At 45.4% G+C, this 25,531-nt stretch overlaps 1 protein-coding gene across 3 annotated transcripts in view; it reads right to left on the minus strand.

Annotated features, from left to right (window-relative positions):
- Nucleotides 1-25,531, minus strand: part of VWC2L (von Willebrand factor C domain containing protein 2-like) — a 54,454-nt gene that overhangs the window by 19,720 nt on the left and 9,203 nt on the right. For 2 of the 3 annotated variants that reach the window (XM_014951974.1, XM_014951975.1), the window contains exon 3: nt 10,986-11,115. In XM_014951974.1, the coding sequence (XP_014807460.1) occupies nt 10,986-11,115 (130 nt within the window). Of the gene's footprint in view, nt 1-4,138; nt 4,524-10,985; nt 11,116-25,531 lie in introns of those variants that run through there. The other variant, XM_014951977.1, reaches the window with a different exon arrangement.

Consider the following 25,531-nt stretch of genomic DNA (forward strand, 5'->3'; position numbering starts at 1 on the left):
GGGGGGGGGGTGGCAGGAAAGCCTGCTTGTGTTTCAGTTCACAAGCCAGAAAGCAGGCGAAGGCGCTGACCTGAGCTAATGAGGCTCAGGAGTACTGAAGCAGAATCGAAGGAGGGCTCTTCCACCCGCGCCTCCTGACATTTCCCACGCATTTCAATCAGATGAGAGCGCAGTTCCAGACGCTCTTCTGCAAACAGTCTGATCCCCCAAGGTGGGGAGGGTCTCCTGGGAAGCGCTGGATGCCAGCAGCCCTCCCCAGTCGGGCACGGAAGGGGGTGGCCTCAAAGGCATCCAACCTTTGCCATTAAAACCAATTTTAATCCCAGCCTGGATCCAGGTGAGGGTGGGAGCTGAGCGGGAAGGACGCTTCCCATAGCAGTCGGGGCTATTTCTAATCCTCTCCCCCTCAAATGGGGAGAGAAAGTCAAAGTTGCAAACACTTTTTTCAGTTTTAACAAAAATCAGAGCAGGTTGTTTGAAATAATTCATGGGGCAAAAAGGCTCTTCATTTCCGTCTTCCCTATTTGAAATGTGCCAAATCATAAAACACAAGATCTACATCCAAAACCATGCCACCCCCTCCACCCTCCCAGATCATTTCAGTCCATTTTGAAAGCATTAAAATGGGGCATCTGATCATTTCAAGGTTTTTTTCACCGACCTTCTTAAACGTACCAACAGCGAGTTTGCTATAATTGGCCTTTTTCCTGGGGACGTTTCAGTGAGTCAGCATTTTCTGACCAACACATTCCCATCTTCTTCAAATACACTCAACTGGCTGCAGTGAAAAAAAAAATAAAACCTGAGCTTTGAAAGGTCGGGGAGAACTTTGTGTTCTCATCCGCACACAGACCCATTTCTGCCTCCAGATCCCTGTGCAGGACAGCGGTGGTTTTTGGTACATCAGCTCCGGCTCCATTTATTCTAACAAACATGAGCTTCCCTACCAACACTACTTGGCGCAAAAACATTTGTAACTGGGACAGAAATTTGGCTTAGTTGACGAGAAATGAGTTATACCAGTTTACATCAGTTGTGGGACTGGTCCATATCTAAGTTTTGGGGTTTTTTTCTTTAAACTACTTACGGAATTCCTCGCGGCAATTCTGATTTCGGAAATGGATGCAAGTGGAATACAGGGGATGCAAGTACATCCTAGAGCTTACCTGAAAAGAATAAACTTGGAGACCCCCCATGCACATGAAATATAATACTGCTCACATGGCGCAGAACACGGGTGAGGAGGGTGTAGGGGCTCTGGAATACCTAAGGGGAGCCTAGATCACCTTTCCACCTTCCTAGGAGATGAAATCTAAATTTCAGTTGACATCTTTTATACCAGAACAAGGTTAAATCACATATACAATTAGATTGCACGCATCCTGAGCACATCGCAGACAGGAGATGTCACTGGGAAAGGACTGACAGTCAGAGCATGAAGACAGCTAATTGAGAGGGAAAGGGGCAGGCCAAGGGGGTGGAAGGAAATGGATGCTGATGTTTATGGGCAGAAGAGCATCTCTGGACACCAGGGATGGGCAATATCTGATGGCAGACTGTACCAGCCTCCAGCCTGTCCTACAGGAACCTTCTCCAGGCAGCACAGCTCAACCACTGCCACACAGCAGTATCACCACCACAAATAAATTATCCTCTTTTACCCTCACCTAGACGTGCTGCAACAAATTGCGAGCTCCTCTGTCAAACAATTCCACGAAACTTGCACTTATTTCCATTCTGCCCAGGAGATGCACTCCATCAGAAAATAGGGGATAGAGATAAAGAAGAACGCACCTTAAAAATACTTTTTAGTCTTTCCAGGCAAACCTGGTTGGTTGGCAAGCGCAATAGGCTAGGATGGCGTGCAAACACACAGTAATACCCAGAATGAGATTACTGCACTGATTTCCTTCACGGATGTGCGTAGGTGTAGAAGAGACAGAAGGCTGTGGCTGAAATGCAGGACCTTACCAAAGCAGCAGAGAGGATGGAGATGTAGAAAAGGCAGAGGGAAGGAAAGGAAGCGGGAGGAGAAAACTTCTAAGTGCCTTTTTTAATTCTAAGTTTTCTCAGACTTGCTTAGCTCTAATCTTTAATTCATATTTTCATTACAGTCTCTTTGCTCTGTAAAGTCTGCATTTCATGTAAAAGGAGCAGCTCAAACATCAATTATTTGACATAAGTCAACCCCTTGTTAAAGTCCTCTACTCTACATATATGTAGGCTCCAATAAAAGAAGCATTAAACATTCATTAAATTAGAAATACACGAAGACAGTGTCTGCCACTCTTCTCATACAGATATGCTTAATAATCCCAACCTTCTAGAGCGGCAAAAGCAAACCCATCTCTAATCCTTTTAGAAAGCCTGGCCATGCAAAACACCCCAGCCTCCTGCAATTTGCCTGAGTCATCCACACATATTACCTCTTGCAGGTCAGATCCTCAGCTGGAGTAAATCAGAGTAAGACAACACTGCTGGCGTTACACCGAGGGACACAGGCTCAGGATTTGACTTTAGGCTTCCCTTGCAGCCAAACAGCAAAGTAATTGGATAATAACGTCACTTTTGGTCTTTTAAGCCACGCCAAGAAGCTGATGAGGTGGGGAAGAGCAACACCACGCCTGCTTTAATTTCAGTACTGCCCGGGCTGCTTGTGTTCTGCAAAAGGAACCTGGTTTCCCAACCTGAATCTAGGAACCCCCAAAAAATCCAAGCCCACCCTCTCCTCTACAATATACTAGCATGATGAGAGTGGATCTTCCAACTACCACTGCCGTAGGCTTGTGCATAAAAAATCTCAGCAACGTTTTCCCCAGGGGAAACAATCACCGGTGAAGAGATGCTTCTTCATAAATATTTCTGAGGTTAAAGAGCAATGCAGTAACGTGTTTCCCACATCTCTGTGAGCTGTGTTTCAGCTTTGGAGCAAGTCCCGTCCAATATATGACTCCTCACAACCCTCCTTGGCCCTCTAGACATTGAATTTGAGGTCTCCTGGGGTGGAAGTGTAGCAACTTGGTTAGGACCCGGGGTACAAATTCAGAATAGCAGCTTTCAGCTCCTGTCCTTCTTTCAGCTGTCTGGCAGAGCCTTCTTCTGCCTGTTAAATGTGTCAATTACCCTTTTCTTGCTTCCTGGGCAGAGGAAGAGACCACAAATGCTCAGGAAGCACCTGGAAGCGTGCAGATGAACACGTCAGGTCAAAAGGGGCTGCCGTCCTGCTGGAGCTCCGCTGCAGTGCTCTTTGAATTGGGCCTTTTCCGGCAGCGTCCCTGTCACTCTGACACCACACAGTCCAGCAGCTACCACTTTGTGTGAGCACTGAGCTGTGTGATAGACTTAATCACATTAAGCACTCTTCAGTTCACCTCTTTTTTGTTCTCTAAAGACTTTGCCTCTTCCCTCGCCTCTTTTAGTCTCTCCTTCTAAACTTCAGGAGGTGGAGGATTCAGCTCAGCCCTCCCTGATGCTATCCAGCAGCAGGATGGCTAATTTTGGAAGGTTTAATCTCCCATTTATCTTTCCAAGGATTTACACTGTTATTAAACGACTCTTCCAACAGTTGTGTCGGCAGGGAGCAGGTCACAGTCTTGAGTCAGGAGGGCATTTAAGCACCTGGATAATCCAACGGCTGTGAGATTTCCAAAAACGATGGAGGGGTTAGCTCTTGATAGATGCTTACATACCTAACTGTCATCAGCAAGTTCAGCATCTACGTGCCTTTAACCACTTGGCCCAGAGCAGTGGAGGTGAATGAGCTCCACTGAAAATCAATTTCAGTGAAAAGACTTCTTTTTTTCAAGGAACTGTAAAGCCAGTACAAAGTATTTTGTCAGGTCGGTGACTGCTTGGCCCAAAAGTACCATGTTGTTTTCAGTCTTGATCTTCTACCAGCTTTTAAATCAATCCTCTTTTCCCCTCTGCTGGTAATCAAATCACTCCTTTAATTGAGCTAATAGGGCACCACAGTTTACATTCCTGCTGGTAAACACAAAGAACATTAGCCAACAAACAATCAAAAACGCATCATTTGTAGTCTCAGGAATTTTCTTTTGCATTCAGCCTTCCAAAACCATTGATTTCCATCGCCTCGGTGCACTCTGGCTCCGTCATCCCAATGTTAAGGCAGCTCCTACAGGTTCTGTGAAAATGGAAGAGGACTCCCGATTTGGGGTGGCACCTCTGCATCAGCACAGCAGGTCCTTCCCGTGACCCCTCAGCCTGCCATCTGAAAGGGGTGGTAGCGGTGGGGTCAACTGAGTACCCAAAAAAACTGGCTGGCTGCCACGAATATTTCATCCACCACGAGCGAAGGGTGACGTGGCTACGCTATGCTACCAGCTTCTGCCGCCGGGACCTACGAAGAGGATGGTGGAGTCCAGCAAAGTCCGGCGTGGGGGGATACATCTTCTTGGCTGGTCACATTCAACTTGCATCTGCACAATCAATCATCATATTGCATAGACTTTGACTGAAGGGGTTTTAACTGCAATCTTAAAATCTGGCCATTTCAGGAATTCCTGAAATAAATTAGAAGAGGAATTTTATTTAGTTGCTTTTTTTTTCTAAAGGAATTTCCCCATGGCTCCAAATCACTGTTTTCCATAAAATAAATGAATATGAAGTCTTCTCTTGTCCTCTTGCCACATTTTCTGTATCATCTTTATCCTGCAACAGTTGTATATAATCAAATGGCAGACAAAACATCCTCTCCCCAAAACCATCCTTTTTTTCCTCAAACTTTTAGTAATTTTTTTTCACACTTCATTGATTTTTTTGTCACTGATCACGTTAGAAGCAGATGCTTTCCAAAGCAATGACATGGAGATTCAGTGATCAACACCTTGCAGATAATGACAAGCTATATTTATGCAATAAAGCCCAGGTAAGTTAATATCCAGGCACTGGATGATTTGATATTAAAATCTTGGCACTTTTCAAGATAGCTGAGAATTTGGAGACCACATGGAAAAGTTCTTTTTGTCATTATTAGTTAACAACTTGCACTCTTAATCCATTACCTTTACCTAAAATACATGAAATAATTTACATTTATATGGAGCTTTTTGTCCCCCAAAATCCCAAAGGGTTTTGCAAAATAAACACATGGCATTGCCCCCCTGAGAAAACACCCGGGCATCGATTTGGTTGTCTCACTGATTCAGAAGGCAGAGCCCTGGTCACTGACTGCATCAACAACATCTCTTTTTGTGGCATCTCGATTTTCCTGGGAGGTCTACCCACCTGAGTGGTAATCAGTATTAACCCTGCTTAATTTACGAAAATAAAGGAAATTCCTGAACCAACTTTCCCCCAGGACAGGAACAGCCTCCCCACGGCCTGGCACCAACTCCCACCGTTGTCCACAGCAGAGTTTTTCCAAAGGGACACCCTTTTGGCCCTTGGAGCCTTCAAAAAAAAACCACTCCCACTTAGAGAAAAGGCATTTCTACGTACCACTTACTAGGAAAAGGCGGCCTCAAAGGTCATCCCCCGGGCCTTGTTCTACACGGTGGTGTGCTAAATTCACTTAGGGACACGTGTAACACGTGTTTGTTTGCTAAAGGAAAGGCTGCCCTAAGCTTCAGTGGTTCTGGGAAAATCCCCAGGGCTTTTCTGGGCAAAACACGCCGCGTTACAGAAGGAACAGGCTGAGGTGCAGAATGCTTATTTCAAATTAACTTGAGCGGAGAAATAATGAGCAGCAAGTTTATATTCTCAGTAAATTAAGAGAGAAGCTTAGGTAAAATGTGGCTTTATATGCACAGAAATAAATTATTATTTACTCACTTTTGTGCTCATGCCCTCAAAGATGAAGACATTTGTATGGGATTATTAATATTTATAGCATATAACAATAAATACTCATAAGAGCTTTGTCTGAATACACGCTATTTTACCAAGGTAAAATCTGTTGAAGGTCAAAAGGATCTTTTACTCGTGCGGGGAGGGCAGGATCAGAGTCTTCACTTTGAAATCTGTATCAACTGTGATAATTTAAAACTTTAATTAAAGACTGGGTGACAGATTATCTACAAAACGTCTTCCTGCTGCCCAGTATTTCATCACGAATGTCTCCAGAAACCCACGCTCCCGTGAGTAAGCGCACTCGCCAGGAAGTATTTCATCGTGGACACGTTAGCTTTTATCTGCCTTGTTGGGTAACAAATCCTTTTGTTGAGGATTAGCGGCAACAAAAATTAAATTAAAAGCAAAACCAGACCCCAAACCAGAAATTTATAATGCTTATTCTGTTCATCCCTCAAGAAAATGAAAATGCCAAGGCAAAGTCTATTTTAGCAATTGCGTTAATGTATGTGTAAATGGGTGAAGGCGCCTTTGAAATGCTCTGAAAAGAATTTCACACTTTAGAGAGGAGAAGTTAACAATTCTATTGTGGCATTTATTGGGATTCTTAAATTAATTTCCCCGACACAGCTGTGCCATAAAATCCCCCATCATGATGAATTTTTTGCTAATGTCGAGATTATTTCTGGAGACAATTTTGAAGGAGCAACTTTGTAAAACCAGGAGAACACGGGGACCCTGCACTGCCCTTTCCTTGCCTCTGCTCACCTCCAGCCTTTCCCTGAGCAGCTGTGAGGCTGCTGATTTGGAATTGTGCCTGTTTTTATTTCCACAGAGCAGCAAACGGGACAGATGCACCAGTGGAGTGAAGCTGAGCCCCCTCAGAGCACTGGGCAAAGATCAGCACGTCCCTAACTCAGCGTGGCGTTGGAGGAAGGACCTCCAAGGCCACCTGGAGGACTCCCTTCTGGAGCACGTCTACTCTCCCCCTGCCCCAGAAAGGGCACATCAGGAGTTGGTGGGTTTGGCCCTGAAGAAAGAGAACTGGGGAAAGCGAAAGGCAATGAATGTCTCCCTTTGCACACAGCAGAAGGTGAGAGTCGTTCCAAGTTGTCAAGAGGAACTCATTTAATCTGGAGACCAAATTAAACCAGATTAAGAGATGTGAGTGATGACACACCGGGGATCCCCCCCTCCCTCCCCATTCCTGCATCCTTGCCAGACCACGTCCAAAGGGTTGAAGGAAACATAAAGAGCAACCCCCAGCGATGCCTAGGGAAGGGCTTTGAAGACCACACGCCCCACTAATAACGAGACTCGGCCCGTAGCAGTAGATGGATTGACAAGCAGAGGTTGGGAAATGAAGAGTTCATGGTCAGGTGAGAAGACCCCGGGGTGGTACAAGTAACACTAACACTACACAGGCATGTCTCCAGTCCTGGACACAGGAGGATGAGGAGACCTCGTGGGGGGATTTTTGCTTGGAAAAGCTTCAGCGTAAGCAGAGTGGCTGGATGTTCTCACTGAACTGCAGGAGAACCTGGGGGCAGGAGGGATAGCACAGACGGTGGCAGCCATGAGCTTGATTTTAACAGTGATAGGCAAGTTTTAGACCCCGCAGAGGAGAGAGTTAACAACAGCTGACACACTTTTGTCTGGAGAAGTCACAATGACTAGAAATAACAACTTGGGGCCATAATTCCGGCGGTCTGTCACTACCAGGAAACGTGAAATCCAGTGACCTTTCATCTCCACGACAGAAATGCTGCACAGCACCTGGAGCCATCGCCCTTAAAATCCACTCTGACAAATCGGATGCTGGGACACGAGGGATAAAATGCCTTCTCCCTCCCAAAATGCAGCCTCCCAGTGAGCTCCGCCTGCTCCACATGTATTATGGTACCCCTTGCCCGGCAGAGCCAGCTCTGCACCAGCTACACCGCGTTCAGCGAAGCCCGAGATAGCAATTCTATTTCTTTTGACAATAAGGAATAAATCTCCAAAGCCACTTGTTCAGACTGCTCTTAAATGATGGTAGAGGGAGGGAAATTGATATTGGCTTTTTATGAATCTTCAGGTCAGGTATGTTAGAATCAACAGATTTTTTGCATTAACCTCGCTGCTTCAAAGCACTTTTGCCCTTGGCAAGACGTAATTAAGAAAGGCATGAAAATCTATCTGAATGTATGGAGAGGAAATCATTCTCCCGTTAATGGCAGCAACAGCTAAACAAGCAGGCAAGCCACATCGCTAGCAGAGCGCAGCAAACGATGCAGGGCTGCGTTTTAACCCCAAACAAGGATTTTCCTTACCAAAAAATTTCAAGGAGCAGTTTTCAAAATGAGGATTTGCACTACGTGTTGTCCTGGGGATTAACACTGCCTCCCCTTTCCCCCCCAAAAAAGCTGTATCACTTCAGCTCTTCTGACTGGCAGTCTAAAATGATGACCACAGGGACTGAGACTAAGCTAAATTTTTTTCATCACACCAAGACACAGCACTGTAACTATCTTCACCACTTCGGTAGAAAGCAAAAGCTACTGGATGGAAGGAAAAAAACAAATAAATTAAAAAAAAAAGGGGGGGGGGGTGTTCAGTCATTTAAGTAGGTCTGTCAGTTTGTGTTATCTTCATGCATTTGTGAAACTGAGCTCTAATTGACTGGCTGCAGTGGAGAGCCCACAGATAAAATCTTGGTCTCGAGATGAACAGACAGCTTAGAGCGTTGCCATCCTCATTCATTAGGATGTGCCAGAGGGATTCGGAGGGGGAAGAGACAGAGCAACGTCTGCAACTCTTTCACATGAAGTCCCCAAAAATCTAAGAGGGACGTGAAGGCGCCACACTTGGAGCCACGTCCAAGAGCAATAACAACATCTGCTCATCACATTCTCTGTGACAGCAGAGACTGTCTTGGTGCCTACTATGATTCTGTGCCTTATTCCTATTGCTTTGTGAACGATTTCATTTCATTTGTGAAGGATAAAGTCAAAATTACAGGGATTTGGCCAGCCATTAGCCAGTCAGCACTGGCTGCAGCAGGAGGAGCAGAAAGCCCTGCCAGTTTGAGGCGGGGGGGTCCCACATCTCATCCTACAGCCAGGCTGGGATGCCAAAAGGGGTTCAGCTCCCCTCCACAGTATTCCCCATGCAGATATGCTCCTCAGTCCCAAGGAACAGCCATGCCACCACGCTACCTCTTCCCTTCATCCACCACTGGCTCAAAGCTGCTCTGTAAGCCCTGGTCTCCCTGATCTCCAGAGACCAGGAGCCCCAGTGTGCCTAGGCTGATCTTAAGAAATACTCCTTTGCCTAAAACAGGTTTGAGAGAACTCTGGATCTCCAACAGATGATTGAAGAGAGAAGTGGAGAAATTTGGCAAAACCACGGAGCAAGCCTCCCGGCTTCTATTTGAGGATCCAATCACTATACTGTGCCCTGGAGCCCCTTCAGCAGGAGGCTGATGGTCCTTCTTCCTCCTGTCCTTGTGCCCACCAGTAGTAGTTGCTACTTTCCCTCTTCTCCTGGCTCTCTGGGCACCCTGCCTGTTTCTGGAAGGAAGATGCTGCCCACTCCTGGTCACAAGGGATGTTTGGGACTGCAACACAGAACGCCACCAAGTGGGGTAGTGTGGTTACTGGGGCAACTGGTCATGGTGGTGAAGGGTTGGTGGGGAAATCCAGCAGCTCCTGGACCTGTGTGAAGCCACCTTTGAGTCAGTGCTCCCGGGAAGCCTGAGCGATGCTCACAGTTTGGGTTCCTGTGATGTGAACCAGATGGGAAGGAACAGCAAGTGCTGCCACCATGACAGAGGGTGGTACCCTACGCGCCATGTGAACACAGAGGTCAAACAGGCACCAGCAGCGTTCATTCAGGTGTAAATGAGTCAGAGCTACATGACAGGCATGACGATGGCCGATGGCCACCGTTACCCCTCCCAGTCAACAACCCAAGACATCAATCCTGCTGAGCGTGATGGGAAACCTCATACCCAAGGGCAGTGGTGGATAGAGCTGGTTAACATACCTTTTCTCTGAAGATCACCATCAACAACGACAACAAAATAATGATGTTTCCTATGAACATTTTCTGCTTTTCAACAGGAACATAAAACTCTAAATAAAAACCCCGTAAAATATTTTTTGAGTAAAAATTAAGGCTTACTGTAAACCCCAGGATCTCAAGTAGTATTTTTGGTATAATTTTCCAGATTGGTCTTCCTTTTGCCAATTCCTTTAGTAAAAATATTTTGCATTTCCAACTGTTTGCTTTTTCTCTGTCTTAAAGAGCAGAAAATGTGTTGAAAATGTTATTTCTTTGTAAACATTTTCACTTAGATCCAAAAGCAACCAGTACTCTTATCCAGCAGCACGGAATGTATGTAAAAGGAAATATATATGGGTAACGAATTTGACACTCAAGAAGATGAGTCTAAGCAGCCATTTCTTATATGTTAAGAAAGCCATGAAGAGGTTTATGTGAAGCTAGCTCAACTCTTAATCTGTCTTCATTCATGTCTACTTTAGGAGAAAGGTGTTTTGCCAGAGACATATGCATGTACGGGTTGTGGTACAAGACTGGGGAGACCTTCTTGGAAACAGATTTATTTTCCAAAGAGGTACTTTCAGTCATCCCAAAACCTTTCTTGAAAGCATTGCTGAACCCAACTCCAATCCATGAAATCGTTTCAGCAATGAGGGCCGACGCTACACACCCAGACTCCAGCACACAACCTACAACGTTACAGGCTTGGTGGGTGTCTCACTGGCCCCAGGGAAGTTTTGCCATTGATTTCAGTGAGTTTTCCCCTGGTTTTAGATAAAAACCGTTGGCTTCTTAATTTAGGGACAAAGACTCTCTCTTTTCTTGATTCATGTTAGACTAATTATGAGAAAAAAAAGCAAAGACATGAAACGACTATCACTGCTATCAGCACTCAGCCCTATAAAGCCTTACTCAAGTCAACAATCCCATCATCTCCATGTAAAGACACAGGCCAGGAAGGGCAGCCTTAATTTTCACAGTTGCCACCTCACAACTGAAGCTCACACGCAAGGAGAAGCAAGAGCCCCAACTCCAGCCTGTGTCGATGGAAGCAAACCTCCTGGTGATGCATCAGTAACAACATTTTAATAAAATGGCTCTTTATTAAAGCCAATACAGTACTTTCTTACCATTTTTGCAGACCGGGCAACACTGTTCTGGTTCATAGACTGGGTTGACACACTCGGGAACTGCGCAGTCTGCTACAACACAGTGAACTTCATTGCTGGGCTCGCAGCGACACCATTCGCATGGCGAGGGCTAGGAACAAATCTCAAATTAGCCCATTTCCTCCCGCAGCTCACAAGTTTGCAACATTTCTATCTTGCCATAAGATAAACACATCAGCGTTCAATACCTCTTGACTGCATTCATTCATCATGGGTAACACAAATTAACCTATAGGACAAAATAGCAACATCTGAAACAGGCAACCAGAACATTAGAAAAACCAATGAGCATGATACTTGTTTTCCCAGAGGGGATGTGGGTTTGGGGTTTTTTTTTGAGCTTTCACAAGACTTTAGGTCCCTTTGTCAAAAAGACCGAGCTGAAGCCACTAGGTTGTCCCTCTGCCCTGGTGTGATCTTACACATTTGCCCGGGAGCAGAGCAGGATTTTTGGAAGATCACAAGTGGTGGTTCATACTAGGAAGGGAGGACAGGGTGACTTTCCTATCTTTCCTATCTTTCTTATCTCATGTAGATCACCACTGCCAGCAAACCCCAATCTGTCAGAAAGGTGCTGCTGGGGTGGACTCTCCATTCACCAGCCTCTCTAATTCTTGCTTTTCAGAGTGGAGGAGAACAGTGTTGCCTTTGGAGGGGCAAAACCATTTAATTCTGTGTTTTTTGCAGCAGCTGCATCAGAGGTCTGTAAGCACTCCCAGAATATAATCATTAGACCCGGCCCTGGCTCCACTCTCGCCTTTTTCAACAAGGTTTGTCAGCAACCACCTCACACAGAATATGTAAATAATTAAGAGCCTGAATAATTCTGCTGAAGTCAGGGAGTTCTGGATTAAAGCACCCAGCTAAAAGGTTTTGCTTCAGCTCCATCAATTCTAGCAGGAATCCCTATCCACCTCCGAATAACAGAGTTGTCACTGTCTCACGCTTTAAAAAGCTATGGAAATCTGCTGAAAAATAGAAAGGTCAGTACTTTAAGGTTCCCAGTGTCCTTATGTGTGTGCAAGTGTGATGAAAGGATGACAACAGAGCTAAGAAAGGAGTATAAGAGGAGAATTTGAAAGGAAAATAACTTCCTTTCAGTACCTGTAGATTCAATATATGAATCCTAGGCAATCCTGCTTCAGCAGGGGAGTTGGACTAGATGATCTCTATGGTCCCTTCCAACTCTAGAAATTCAGTGAAATTCAGTGAAAAATTCAGTGAATCCCGATTCCTCAGCAACAGTAGATCCATCAGTATCACTTGAACAAGGTAAATGTGGAAAAAAATCTGCTTTCTGTTGCATTGATAGGAATCTGCAGCAATGGGAATTCCTTCATATTAAAAAATAAAAAAGTGAGATGCAAAGGAAAGGAGGATTCATCCCCATGTGTTTCAGACCCCGGTGATGATGGGTCACTCATTTCTACAAGACAGATGCAACCTGTGGAGCCCTGGTTCTGGCAGGTAATAAGCTTTTCAGTTCACCTCTCAGAAGCTCCGTATGTCTTGAGTCAAATAATTTATTCTCAGGAAATTCATTTCTACCTTAGAATGCACTAATTAAAGCTTCCCTTGCTTTGTCTCAGCGTCTGCAGTCTATAATTCCCATCACCTCTCATTTGCTCATGGCTTTGGCAATTTAGATAAAATCAGCACTCCTTGAGCAAGGGAAGAAGTCTGTGGAGGTGGAATTCCTCTCTCTAATTATCTTTCCTCATTCAATCCCGCTTTGATTTCTGTCTGAAGCACCAGGAATCTAAATTCACTTGACTGACATTTCTTATTCAAGGCTATTTAATAAGAGGAAACAATACAGAAGAAAATAGACAGAACTATTTGCCGAGGGATCAATAAGAAAATTGCTGCTTTGTTTTTACTCATTTTAATCACTAATTATATGGAGCAGTAGAACTAGATCTTGTGATTTGTGGAGGCTTTCACCAACGTATCCTTCAGGACTTGGCCCCACCTTCACCACTAGAATGGCTGCAAGGCTAAGAAGGACATGATGCGTTTCCAAGACTGCAGCTTAAAGATGATCAGCGCAAGTAGAAGATGCCCCCGAACGACTCTGCAACTGAGTAAATGAGACATGACATACACATCTTTTGCTTCTGCGTTGCTGGCGTAACCTGAAAATGACACTGTAATAAACCCACGATGTTGCCCGACGCTGAAAGCAGCTTTTCAAGAGGGAAGAACTGCACGCCGTTAGAGAAGGAAAGGGCACCTCGGCGGTACAAGGAACGAGCAGCCAGCAAACAAAAAAGGTCACTTTAGCATGAATGACAAGGCTTGTCTCAGCCACCTCCTCTTCCCCAACTTATCCAAGTCAAGCTACTTGGTCTTGACTCCAGGTTCTTCCTCTCTCTGACCACTTTGCTCACTTGCCAGTGCCCCTTACCATGGATCCTACCCAGCTGCTCACCTCCCCAGGTGACTCCAATCTTCCTGTCCACTTAGTTTATGAACATCTCGGCACTTTCTCCTGTGGGATGTGCCGTGGGATCGGATCTGCCCTTTCAGAAAGGACTTTGCCCAAAGCACCCTGGTTGAGGATCTTTTTCCTGTTGTCTGTGAGCTCTGCATCCCAGCTATTAATTTCCCCTGAGCTACCCTTCCTGTGGAACAATTCCAGGACATTGGCCAAAAAAGTCCTCTGCTTCTTTACATAGGTAGTAAATAGACAAAGTGACAAAATGACAAACTGGGAACCACTAAAGAACAGTGAACCAGTGAAAGATGTCCCAAAGTTTTGTTTCCTGATTTAAAGATTTATCCCCTGTGGAAGAGGGGCAGTTTCCACTTTTGTAGCCACTCAAGTTCAGACAGCAGCTAACACCAGTTCCTGAAAAGAAACTCTCATCCCTACCGAAAAACAGGGTTGAAAAAACACAGAGGGTTTCTGAAGTCTGAAGGAGAGAGGACACAAATCAGAAGCTACGCCATTCCCACGCGGACAGTGCAAACGCTTTATTGGTGCCCCTTAAACTGATATTCTGGAAAAAGTGTTAAGATTAAAGGATCATAAAAGGCTTGAGCCAGAAGACGATTTATTCACTCCACCTGTCCAAGGCAGAATAATCTCTTAAAATACTCTCTAGGGAAGGATTTGTTAGAAAGGATTTCAAGAGATGTGCGCGCAGAAATGTTTTTCTCTCCATTGTCCAAAATGAAAGGATGTTCACAGCCATAACACAGATACACACCCGCACAACTGGACCCTTACTGTTCAAGGCATGTTTTAACAAATGGGCCTATTATTAAAACCAGAGGAGTGAACGGGGTCCTTTTGTAGAAGGTATCAAGACAGCCTTTTGACTTGGGAAAACTGGTGCAAAGTACCTGAAATTCTTTTTACCCATTTTTCACTCACAAGGGTGAGAGCATTAACCCTCAGAAATAGCGAGGATATTCACTCTTTGATGCTGTCAGTGTAGGGGCCAAGTTAAGCCAAGTTGGTGGGAAGCAGATGTGGCCAACATCTAACCACCATTCAGGGGTTTTTGAGGGCAGATGAAGCAGGACACAGAGCACAAAGGACCTGGTCAGCCTCATCAATGACCCTGATTCACTTCTCCTTTGGCCAGTCACTTCTAAGAGACCAAAGAAACATCAGGACATGGACCCTGAACACCCCTGTTTATAACCACATCTAAGATCATGGCTCAACTTCTATTTCTCTTCTGTTCTGTTGTTCTCAAGGGGGACTGAGACCCCAGGCTTGGCTGGGAGGGCAGGTTCATTCCCTGCTTCTATCAGGGGATGGCCCCATCCCACAAAGCGGGGTGGCAGGAGGAAGGAGCCAGCATTCCTTTGGCTGCATGGCTGGAAAACCTTAGTCTCAGGTGCTCTCAAATGGGAGACATCTGCAATCAGCAGAGTTTGTTAACAAAGAGAGAAGGAAAGAAAATTAAAACAGAGAATAGAGAATACGCATGGCTAATAAAGATTTTATGTGCATGAGCACATAATGATAAATTTGATAGATGATATAAACAAACAAACGAAAAAGGCAGCGAAGGAAACAGAATGAGAAACAAGATACACCCTGAGCAAGGGAAATCAGACAAGGGGTGGATACTGTGTCCCCTAACCTTCACTCTCGATCCCATGCACATTAGCTCCCCACCATTTTCACATGATCAAACACTTCTTGAGGAAAATAGCCTCAAATGCTAATTCTTTCCAAACTTAAGGTAGAGGTGGAGAAAAGAAATTGAAAACCGAAATCAAAAGTCGGTGCCTAAATCTACTCTTTTATGCCCTTCTACAGCCAAAGAGATCTGAATCAAGTATTTTTTTTAACCAGGGTAGCTGGTTCAGTCACACAAATAACCAATACACAAAATTTCAAGTTTTTAGGCAAGATCTTGTAAGATCTTGCATTAATGCATCTAAGACATCTCATTAAAGCATAGAAATTCTCTTGTCCCAAAAACTCATTGAACTTCACCTACTTGTCCACAACTGCAGCACCCTAAGCAGCCTCTCTGCTGTCCCAAACGTGAAAGATTTTTCTGTAATATGTGGATTGCCCTCCAAAAGCTCATTACTGAATAATAAGTACTCTTCTTGAGTGAAGGGAGGAAGCATATATATATATATATGAAACATTATACTGCAACCCTCCTCTTCCCTGCCTCCAACAAGGATTCTCTGTCTACACATCTGCTTGTCAATCAGTCTCAGCTGCTTGTAGGTGAACACCTCTGGAGAGGTGGGAGTGATTTACCTAAGACAAATGAAAAACTTTGAAGATGACATCTGATTGATACTTTCTCTTTACCTCTTTGATCTGTCAATCAGAAGCAATTTCTCTCAGGTTTTGCTCTGCCATCACGTTCACCAAGCTACCTGTGGTTTCCAAGAGTTCCATATCAGTCCTATATGAAGGCTACTGCCCAGCTCAGAGGAGATATCAGACCAAGTTTTAAGGCCCCAGCCTCCTGTGATCAGCTGAGATTAATCCAGCTGGCTTCACTCAGACTTGGGGGGGGGTTGCAATTCATTCCCCTCCAGGAGCTGGGAAAACAGAGCCCGTTTTCCAAGCAGCCTTCTGAGAGCAAAGTGTTATTTGGCACCTAAGTATTTCAAGAGCCAACGGATCATATATCACTAAAACAGACTATACACAGAGCTGTAGCTGGGAAAACGGAGCCCGTTTTCCAAGCAGCCTTCTGAGAGCAAAGTGTTATTTGGCACCTAAGTATTTCAAGAGCCAACGGATCATATATCACTAAAACAGACTATACACAGAGCTGTTATTCCTTGAAACTTCCCACTCTATGAATTTAGATGCCAGCTCCTGATTTCCTCCAGGCATGTTTAGCCTTCCTGAGACTTTGGACTTCTCCTCACCTTTTCAAGAAAAGATCGAATTGCGTGGAAGTACTTTCTTCATACCTGAGTTTTCAGCCTCATGGAAGAAAGAAGTTTTACACCCTTGCTGGAGCTAGCATACAGGTTGCTCAAAACTACTTCAAATTCTTGCAATTGCCCTCTAGGCATCTGTTCTGAGATCCAGTTATCAGCATTTATTGGGCTAGTCTCTTCCCCGTCCTTCCTACACTCTCCAGCTAAGCTTGAAGAGGGAATTTGTACAAGAATGTCCCATAACCCCATACTTGAAGACTTCATCTCATTGACTAGGTCCCATGAAGTGATCACATAAGAACCGTGCCCGCCTGCTGTCTATCCCACAACAGCCCTTCATCAGTTATACACAGCTACTAGCAAACAAGTACAGAGCAATACAAACTTTTCAACTGTTATACCACAAATACTTGACATTTATTTTCAGGAAGGGAATAGAAAAGCTTCATGTAAGTGTTTACAACCATCTAATCATGTTACTGTAAACACGTACGTCAAGCAGGGGCCGTTCAAGTCAGTTGAAGACAATCTAAGAAATCCCACTGAATTGAACAGACCTGCTACTGGGGCCTGTGACGCTTTCCGCAGTCAAATAGGTGTATTTACAAAATGGGCAGAATGACTGGAGAAACCTCCTTGGTTGACTGGGGTGTGTGTAACCCAAGAAATTAAGCCAGTGGGCTTTCTTTCTGAGCCCCATGGAAACCCAAGGATCCATCACACCAGAGCCAACGCAGAGCAGACGCGAGGACTCTTGATATCACTGCAAACCTTAATCAGCCATGTTACCTCCTACCTCCTTTAAACACCGAAAAAGGGATGGTGCATAGTATATGCCTTTTCTAGATTATATTGCAACGGGGAAAAATATTTTTCATGGTAGTTTTACTGAATACGGGGCTGCAGTACTTTCTGCCCCTTTGAGAAGATGCTATAAAAAGAAGTGCAAACCCCTTAAAAAGAAGGATGCCGTTATCTCCGTTTCCACTGACGTCAAGGCAGTTTTGAATGCAGTGGATCTAACCTGGTATTTCTGCACACACTTGCACTACCTTGCCTTATATTCGGATCCACTAGCTGCATCCACAGGCACCTCCTGCCTACGTGTCCCTGGATGTGCTCCATCCCCTGCGAGTGCTGGACTCCCAAGGGCAGGAAAGCTGAAAACCATTGCTGCTGCCAGTCTCTCCATCTTTTATTTTTCAGGAGAGCGTGTGCCAGCGCTCACACCGATCATCCCACTCGGCCTCCCCCCTCAGACGGGCTCGACTGATGGCATCCTGCCCCACGCAGATAAAACAGCAGGAAAAGGAGAGGGATGTAAAGTGAAGTCTGTCAAATTGGGCACTTACATCTTGAGAGCAGCTGTAACTTTTAATGACACTAAGGACAATGGCAATTCTGATGGAAATGATTTTTGTAGCTACAGTTTCAGGTGGTGAATTTATTGGCAGGAAGCAAGAAAGGGAAGCAAGTTAAAAAAGGACCTGATGAATAAAATCGGAGGCAAAAATGGTTTCTGCATTACGGCTGAGGTGGCAAGACATAAACCAGGGGAGATGAATAAAAAAGAAACCAGGATAGCATTCATAGAAGATACTCCCAAAGTCAAAATTAGAATCATTTTCATTGTTATTGAAATGGCCTGTGATCTCAGGCAGATTAGCAGGAGATTGCAGGGAAGTTCAGAGAAAGCTTTCAACTGGGAAATTTTGCAGGTGCCAAACTGTGGAGAAGGGGCTAGCGAGGGAGCCCCAGCCCGAGGCGAGACTGAAATCAGCCCATTTCTGTTCTGGGCTGCTCACTTTGCCTTTACTACTAGCATAAATAACTGTCTAACTTGTGTTAAAAGTTTGGTAAATGGCTCTTTTTTTGTGTGTGCGCATGCGTCTGCACCAACGCAAGAACTTGCACGGGGCAAAACTTTCACTCATTTTTGTCACTTACTTAAAATAAAAATCCTCCACCCAGCTAGCAGAGACACAATATCAATTATGCTACAGACACTGTAATGACTTGGATTTTCCATAGGTGGAAAGCTGCTCAAATAAACAATCCAGTGGGTGATTATAGACGAGTACAACCACTGAAAACGCCATCAGGTTGCAAATGATTTTGCAACAGGAAAAAAGTACTAAGTCATTAGGTAATTTATTTGCAGTGAAAAACTGGAGCTGTAGCCTACTTCTATGGAGCACTAGCGATACAAATGAACTGTGCCATCCAAAAATTGAAAAATGCTTGCACCACACTGCAGATCAGCTCCAACAAGGAGCTGGCTTCCAAGAAGCAGCAGAAGTGGATGCCTACGTCCTGTACTTCTAAGGGAGTCCCCAACATGAACACAACCATTACTAGTATAGGTCTGAAACAAAATGACAAATTTCTCACTCATCTGCAAGGATGAGAGAGACACAAATAGATCACTGAAAACATTTTCTATGAATGATGACTCCATCCCATGCTCAAACCAGCACCATCATAAGGAGGTTGAAGATGACTTGCCTATTTTCTTAGCCTACAGATGCTGCAGCTCTCCAACCAAAGCTCAATTTTAGTTACCCCTAACTGCTGCTTCTCTATTCACAGCTACAAGAGTCTTGCCAGCAGGCTGGTGAGCAGGCTTGGATTCTGGAGATGGAAAGGCATGATGATGCTATAATCCCCCCCAGATCATGTATACCTCTCCTCCCTTCAGCCTCAGACCATGCCTGTCCATACCTGGAGAAAATATTACTCTTACCATCCCTTTGTAAAAATTCCTGGGGAGCTACTACAGATCAGTAAGCCAGATAAGGGAGAGAAGCACAGAAGATTACGCCTCACCATGGGTATCCTGAGCCCACATCTGATGATTCATGATTGTGATGGCATTAGGAGCTCTGTACTCATATATTTGCTACGTACCATACAACTTGATGCACTTAATAAGCTCCTGGAACCACGTCTTGGTCTGGAGAGCAACTCCTCCATTAGCTGATGGAAGACAACCTTGAGCCAAGCCCTGACCCTTTCTGCATGGGAGCTGCATATCTGCAGTCTCGTGGTTGTTTTTCTCCCCCGAGAGCAGCTGTGGAGTTTTCTTTAACAACATGACTTTGCATTTCTTTTGTAAGAATGATCTCTTTGTTTTGATATATGTCTCATTTTGTTCCTGACAATAACTGCACTTCATCTACCCTGGGCCTGAGGGGACTGGAGGTCTCTACTACTTCAGTGATAATTTTTATGACTCTATTACAATAGTTTTTTTAGTTCAGACATGCCCACTACACAGGGAACAGGACTCCTTCAGAGAGGTTACAGATATGACAGATGGGACCATGGCTTCAGCACGTGACAACAGAATCCCACGGGGTTGGAAGGGACCTCTGGAGATCATCTACTCCAACCCCCTGCCAAAGCAGGGCCACCCAGAGCAGGTTGAACAGGAATTTTTCCAGGCGGGTTTTGAAAGTCTCCAGAGAAGGAGACTCCAGCACCTCCCTGGGCAGCCTCTTCCAGGGCTCTGCCACCCTCAAAGTCAAGAAGTTCCTCCTCATGTTTAGGTGGAACTTCTTATATTCAAGTTTGTGCCCCCTTGATGCACAGTCCTGTTCACACACAGACAAAATGTTTGTGTGTGGTTTACATTTGTTAAGCTCCTTTAATATCAATAGGGAAAGCAAGCCCAGCTGGCAGCTTCCTGCTCTCTGTTCCCTCCCTGTCTGCTCTTGCCATTACCAATGAAGGAGCCACATCTAGGAGAAAGCCTCCTAGGGCAGGGAAAAAAGGAATCAAGGACCAGGTCAGAAAGCTGATCCCTTTTACATGGGTTTTCCCTATACCTGAATCTGCAGTTTCACAGAATAGAATCATAGAATCATTCAGGTTGAAAAAGACCCTTGGGATCATCGAGTCCAACCATCAACCCCACTCTACAAAGTTCTTCCCTACACCATATCCCCCAACACCACATCTAAACTCTAAACACATTCAGGGACAGTGACTCAACCACTTCCCTGGGCCTATTCCAGTGTCTGACCACTCTCTGTGAAGACTTTTTTCCTAATGTCCAGTCTAAACCTACCCTGTTGCAGCTTGAAGCCATTCCCTCTTGTTCTATCACTAATTACCTGTGAGGAGAGATCAGCACCAACCTCTCTACAATGGCCTTTCAAGTAGTTGTAGAGAGTGATTCCTTCTTTGTTCACACTGAAAGACTGAAGAAGGTGGCAAGATCAGCTCCATGTACTGACAAAATACTGCATTTATATTAAGGAGATAAGTATAACATAACCTGCCATCACTGGGGAGGAGATCTGGATCTTGGTCCCACTCCTTCTCCTGCACTTTTCTGTCCGGATCATCAGATTCACTTTCCATAGCCGCAGTATAGGCCAGCCAGATTTACACCAGTGATGGATTTGGCCCCTTTTACTCCCAAGATAGCCAGATCGTGGCTGTACTGCTGGATTGAATGCAATCTGTGGAGTCAGTCTGCTTTCTCCTTTGCCTGAAGACAAGTGCCATGTCATCGCGCAGCTCAGGCAGCTGGAAATAATCACCCCGTCAGGCAGCTGCTGGCTGGATCATGGCAGTCAAGGGAAGGTGTGAGCTCCTCTTGCTGTGGGCCCCACAGTGCAGATTTCAGTGCTGTATCACCCTCAGCCTCAGCATTTCGCCCAGCTTTGCACCTCTAGTGCCCTAAGGGAAGCTGGTCGCACCTCCCTGCTACTGCAGAGGGAGGTCCTGCATCCCACCAGCACACCGAAACGCGCCCTCCTTCCCTCTGAAGCAGCTTCTTCCTGAATGTTTGGCTCTTGTTCACTTCTGCCAAGCTCAGAATCTCCTCCAGCACTGGAGCAGATGACAAAAGTTCACTACTTAATACGCTCTGCTGCTGTTTCACCTTTTCCTCCTCCTAAGGAAAGACTCATTGGCTGAACCCAAGTCTCTGTCTGAGGAGTGGTAGTCAGGCAGCTGCTGGCTAGATCATGGCAGTCAAGGGAAGGTGTGAGCTCCTCTTGCTGTGGGCCCCACAGTGCAGATTTCAGTGCTGTATCACCCTCAGCCTCAGCATTTCGCCCAGCTTTGCACCTCTGGTGCCCTAAGGGAAGCTGGTCGCACCTCCCTGCTACTGCAGAGGGACATCCTGCATCCCACCAGCACACCAAAATGCAGCCTTCCTTCCCTCTGAAGCAGCTTCTTCCTGAATGTTTGGCTCTTGTTCACTTCTGCCAAGCTCAGAATCTCCTCCAGCACTGGAGCAGATGACAAAAGTTCACTACTTAATACGCTCTGCTGCTGTTTCACCTTTTCCTCCTCCTAAGGAAAGACTCATTGGCTGAACCCAAGTCTCTGTCTGAGGAGTGGTAAGGAGTTGACTTGATTTTTTCCTTTACGTTGCTGAGGGTACAGGAGCTCAGGGGTGCTGAGTGCCCACGTTTACACCTACGCGCATAGCCTCTTCTCCTTCACTGTCTCCAGGCCCTGCTTCAAAGCCCTGTCCTGCAAAGTGGTGAGCTGTGGTTGCACCAGTGGGTCAACATCACTTGTTCTGCTTGGGTTTGCTGTGGGCTTGGTTTCCTTTGCTTCTGGGCTTTGACACTCTCCCTGTGTTCACTGCATGTTGAGAGGTGGGAGAGGGGCAAACATATCATATGAAATATTGACTTGTTTCTGGCGTTTTTTTCACAGAACCACAGAACAGTTAGAGTTGGAAGGGACCTTAAAGATCATTGCGTTCCAACCCCCCGGCCCTGGGCAGGGACACCTCCCACCAGACCAGGTTGCTCCAAGCCCCATCCAGCCTGGCCTTGAACCCCTCCAGGGATGGGGCAGCCACAGCTTCTCTGGGCAACCTGTTCCAGTGCCTCAGCACCCTCACACCAAAGAATTTCTTCCTAATATCTAATCTAAATCTCCCCTCTTCCAATTTAAAACTGTTCCCCCTTGTCCTGTCACTGCACTCCCTGACAAAGAGTCCCTCCCCAGCTCTCCTGGAGCTCCCTTCAGATATTGGAAGGCTGCTCTGAGGTCTCCTCGGAGCCTTCTCTTCTCCAGGCTGAACAACCCCAGCTCTCTCAGCCTGTCTTCACAGCAGAGGTGCTCCAGCCCTCTCATCATCTTTGTGGCCCTCCATTGGACCTGTTCCAACAGGTCCACGTCCTTTCTATGTTGAGGACTCCAGAGCTTGACACAGTACTCCAGCCCAGCCTAACTTTCAACTTTCTGGCAGCTGGCAAGGTGGATTAGACTTCATGGCAGCTCCCTTGGGCAAATCCTCATCTCAGGTCAGGATCACGCAAACTCCACAGAGGGGTATCTAACTGGTACTGACCTTTACACCAGTGCAACATCCCAATGGGCCACTTGTGACCCACGGAGCTGCAGCAGTTCATAGCAGCAAAGAACCTGCCCCACAGAAAACAGCAGGCCTTTAATAGCTAGTACTACGGAGAAGGCATTGTCCAGATTCTCCCAGCTGCCCTTTGTATCCAATTGCCATTACTTAAACCATCAGGAGAAAAGTCAGCAGGGTCTAAGAGGCTTCTGTCCCTCGGGTGATGTTATCACATTTGGTTATTAGTACAAGCTGGGAAGGATATGAAATAAAACCGGGTTTGAATAGGCTCTCTGTGACGAGAGGATACACTGGGGTGTGCTACCACGGGGAGCACACTGGGTTAGCCCTCGGTCAGAAAGGTTTTCCTGCCCAGGATGACCACAGATTGAAGAGATTCCCTGCTTTGAGGAGCTGCTTCAAACCCTAATGCTACTCCAAGCACACTGATTTTATTGTCATTCCCAAGGAGTTACCTCTGAACTGTACTGCAGAGCAAAGAGTAAGGAAGCCTAACGCTACAGGTATGTTTATTTTGCAACTAGACTGAGCATTGTCATTACATGACTTTTACCTAATTATAGTCTTGAAAACAATGACTAGGATAATTAGCTAATTAAGCATTACTTTTAATGAACGCCATTCTGCGTAAAACACGTTCCAGTAGCAACAAACACACACCTGCACCTCCCCTCACTCTGGTAGGAAACGGTTGCCTGAAAAACTTCTTGCCAATGGTCTGCCAACATTTCACAGAATCACAGAATCTTCTAGGTTGGAAGGGACCTTAAAGATCATCTTGTCCAACCGTCAACCTAACTGACAAAAATAGACACCCACACAACAAACAAGGAGCATCATCACTAAAACATATCTCCCAGCACCACATCAACCCCTCTTTTGAACACCTCCAGGGATGGTGCCTCAACCCCCTCCCTGGGCAGCCCATTCCAAGGGCTGATAACCCTTTCAGTGAAAAAATTTTTCCTAATCTCCAGCCTGCGCCTCCCCTGGCGCAACTTGAGGCCATTTCCTCTTGTCCTGTCGCCTGTGACTTGAGAAAAGAGACCGACCCCCACCTCCCTACACCCTCCTTTCAGGTAGTTGTAGAGAGCAATAAGGTCTCCCCTCGGCCTCCTCTTCTCCAGGCTGAATAACCCCAGCTCCCTCAGCCTCTCCTCATAAGACTTATTCTCCAGACCCCTCACCAGCTTTGTTGCCCTTCTCCGGACCCGCTCCAGCACCTCAATGTCTTTTCCTTCGGCCCTACAGAAAGATCTTGGGTGGCAGAGATGGACATACCCTGGGCAAGCCAAGGGACAAGCACTTCTCTCCCCACCGACCATTGTCTGGCATGATAATAAAGCCTCAGACTTGATTTTACCACTCCTGAAAGGAGCTGGTAACAGTTGCATGCCCTACACACCCCATTTTCCTAACAGCACGGCTCCAGCAGCAATGGAAGGGAAGGGGGATGCCAGAGCCCCTTCTCCAGCTGTGCAGAGATAGCTCCTCTCTTTCAGTAGCTCTCTGGACAGCCCCCAATCCTGGAAGCAAGCAGAGCCAAGGGGCTATTCCCTGGAGTGAGCATCTGAAAGCCCAGCCACAGATTTGATGCTACAAACGTTGGGCACATTGTTCATTCCTGTGTTGTATTTACTGGAAAAATACCCATCCCTTGGGTCTGCACGTACAGGCCAAATTCTGCATCGTGCTCCCACACTGATGCCTTTGATTAAAACACGGGGGCTTGTGCTTAATTCCTGGTGATTTTGAATCATGCTGATGCTTGAGTTTTGGGTCTCATCTATTTCAATGGGGAGCTTGAGAGAAGTATGTGTGCTATGCAGCTGGCACCACTGAGCTCTGAGCTTCCGGGGCCTTCATTTATAACTTGTATTGCTAGGATCTGGGGAAAACAGCATGGATTTTTTGTATACAAATTCTGAATATAGATCATCATCTTTCACCTATTCTAATAATATACTTGTGCATAATGTAATATATATGTTATATATACATATATAATCCGTAGCTAAGTACATAACATAGTTTAAAAAAGAGGTATCACTATAGATCAATATATGACATGCCTATCTATTTTAGTATGTTTTCTTGGTACAATTATGACAGAAATACAGTAAGTCAGTAATTTCAGATTCCTTTGCATAGACACTGTCACTGTAATTTTGCCAGGAGGGAGATAATAAATCATACTTTTCCATCTGACTGATGTTCTGTTTCCCCTGTCTGATTTCAATGGCTGTATGCTATCTTCAGAGCTGGCATTGTTCATAGCTCCTTTTATTAAAGCACAGGCACGTTATTGAAATTTCTTTTGTATTATGATTTTCTAGCCGTACGTGAAATTGCAGAACACACAAGAAGAAGAAGAAGAAAAAAAAAGGCCCCATTTGTTTGAGTCATAGTGGAAAAAAAAGTCTGCTGCACATACCTTAGAGAAAATTGCCAATATTAAAATTGGGACCCCACGCTGGCATGGGTTAGTAATCAGTTTCTTGTAATTTAAGAGTGAAGTCTAAAACCTTCGAGCAATTTGGATCACTGGTTAGTATACTACCAAAAGGTTTTAACAATGTTAGTTCTTGCCATGATTTCACAGAATCACAGAATCACAGAATTGCAGTGGTTGGAAGGGACCTCAGAGATCATCGAGTCCAACCACAAAAAAAAAAAAAAACAAACCCACAAAAAACAAACAACACCAGCTCCCACCACCTAAAGACACAACAACCTCCAACCAAAAAACCATCACGCACCCACACAGCACCCCACCACAAAC

The sequence above is a fragment of the Calidris pugnax genome, unplaced genomic scaffold (assembly GCF_001431845.1).
Source record: "Calidris pugnax isolate Ruff unplaced genomic scaffold, ASM143184v1 scaffold179, whole genome shotgun sequence".
In the NCBI taxonomy this organism is placed as follows: domain Eukaryota; kingdom Metazoa; phylum Chordata; class Aves; order Charadriiformes; family Scolopacidae; genus Calidris; species Calidris pugnax.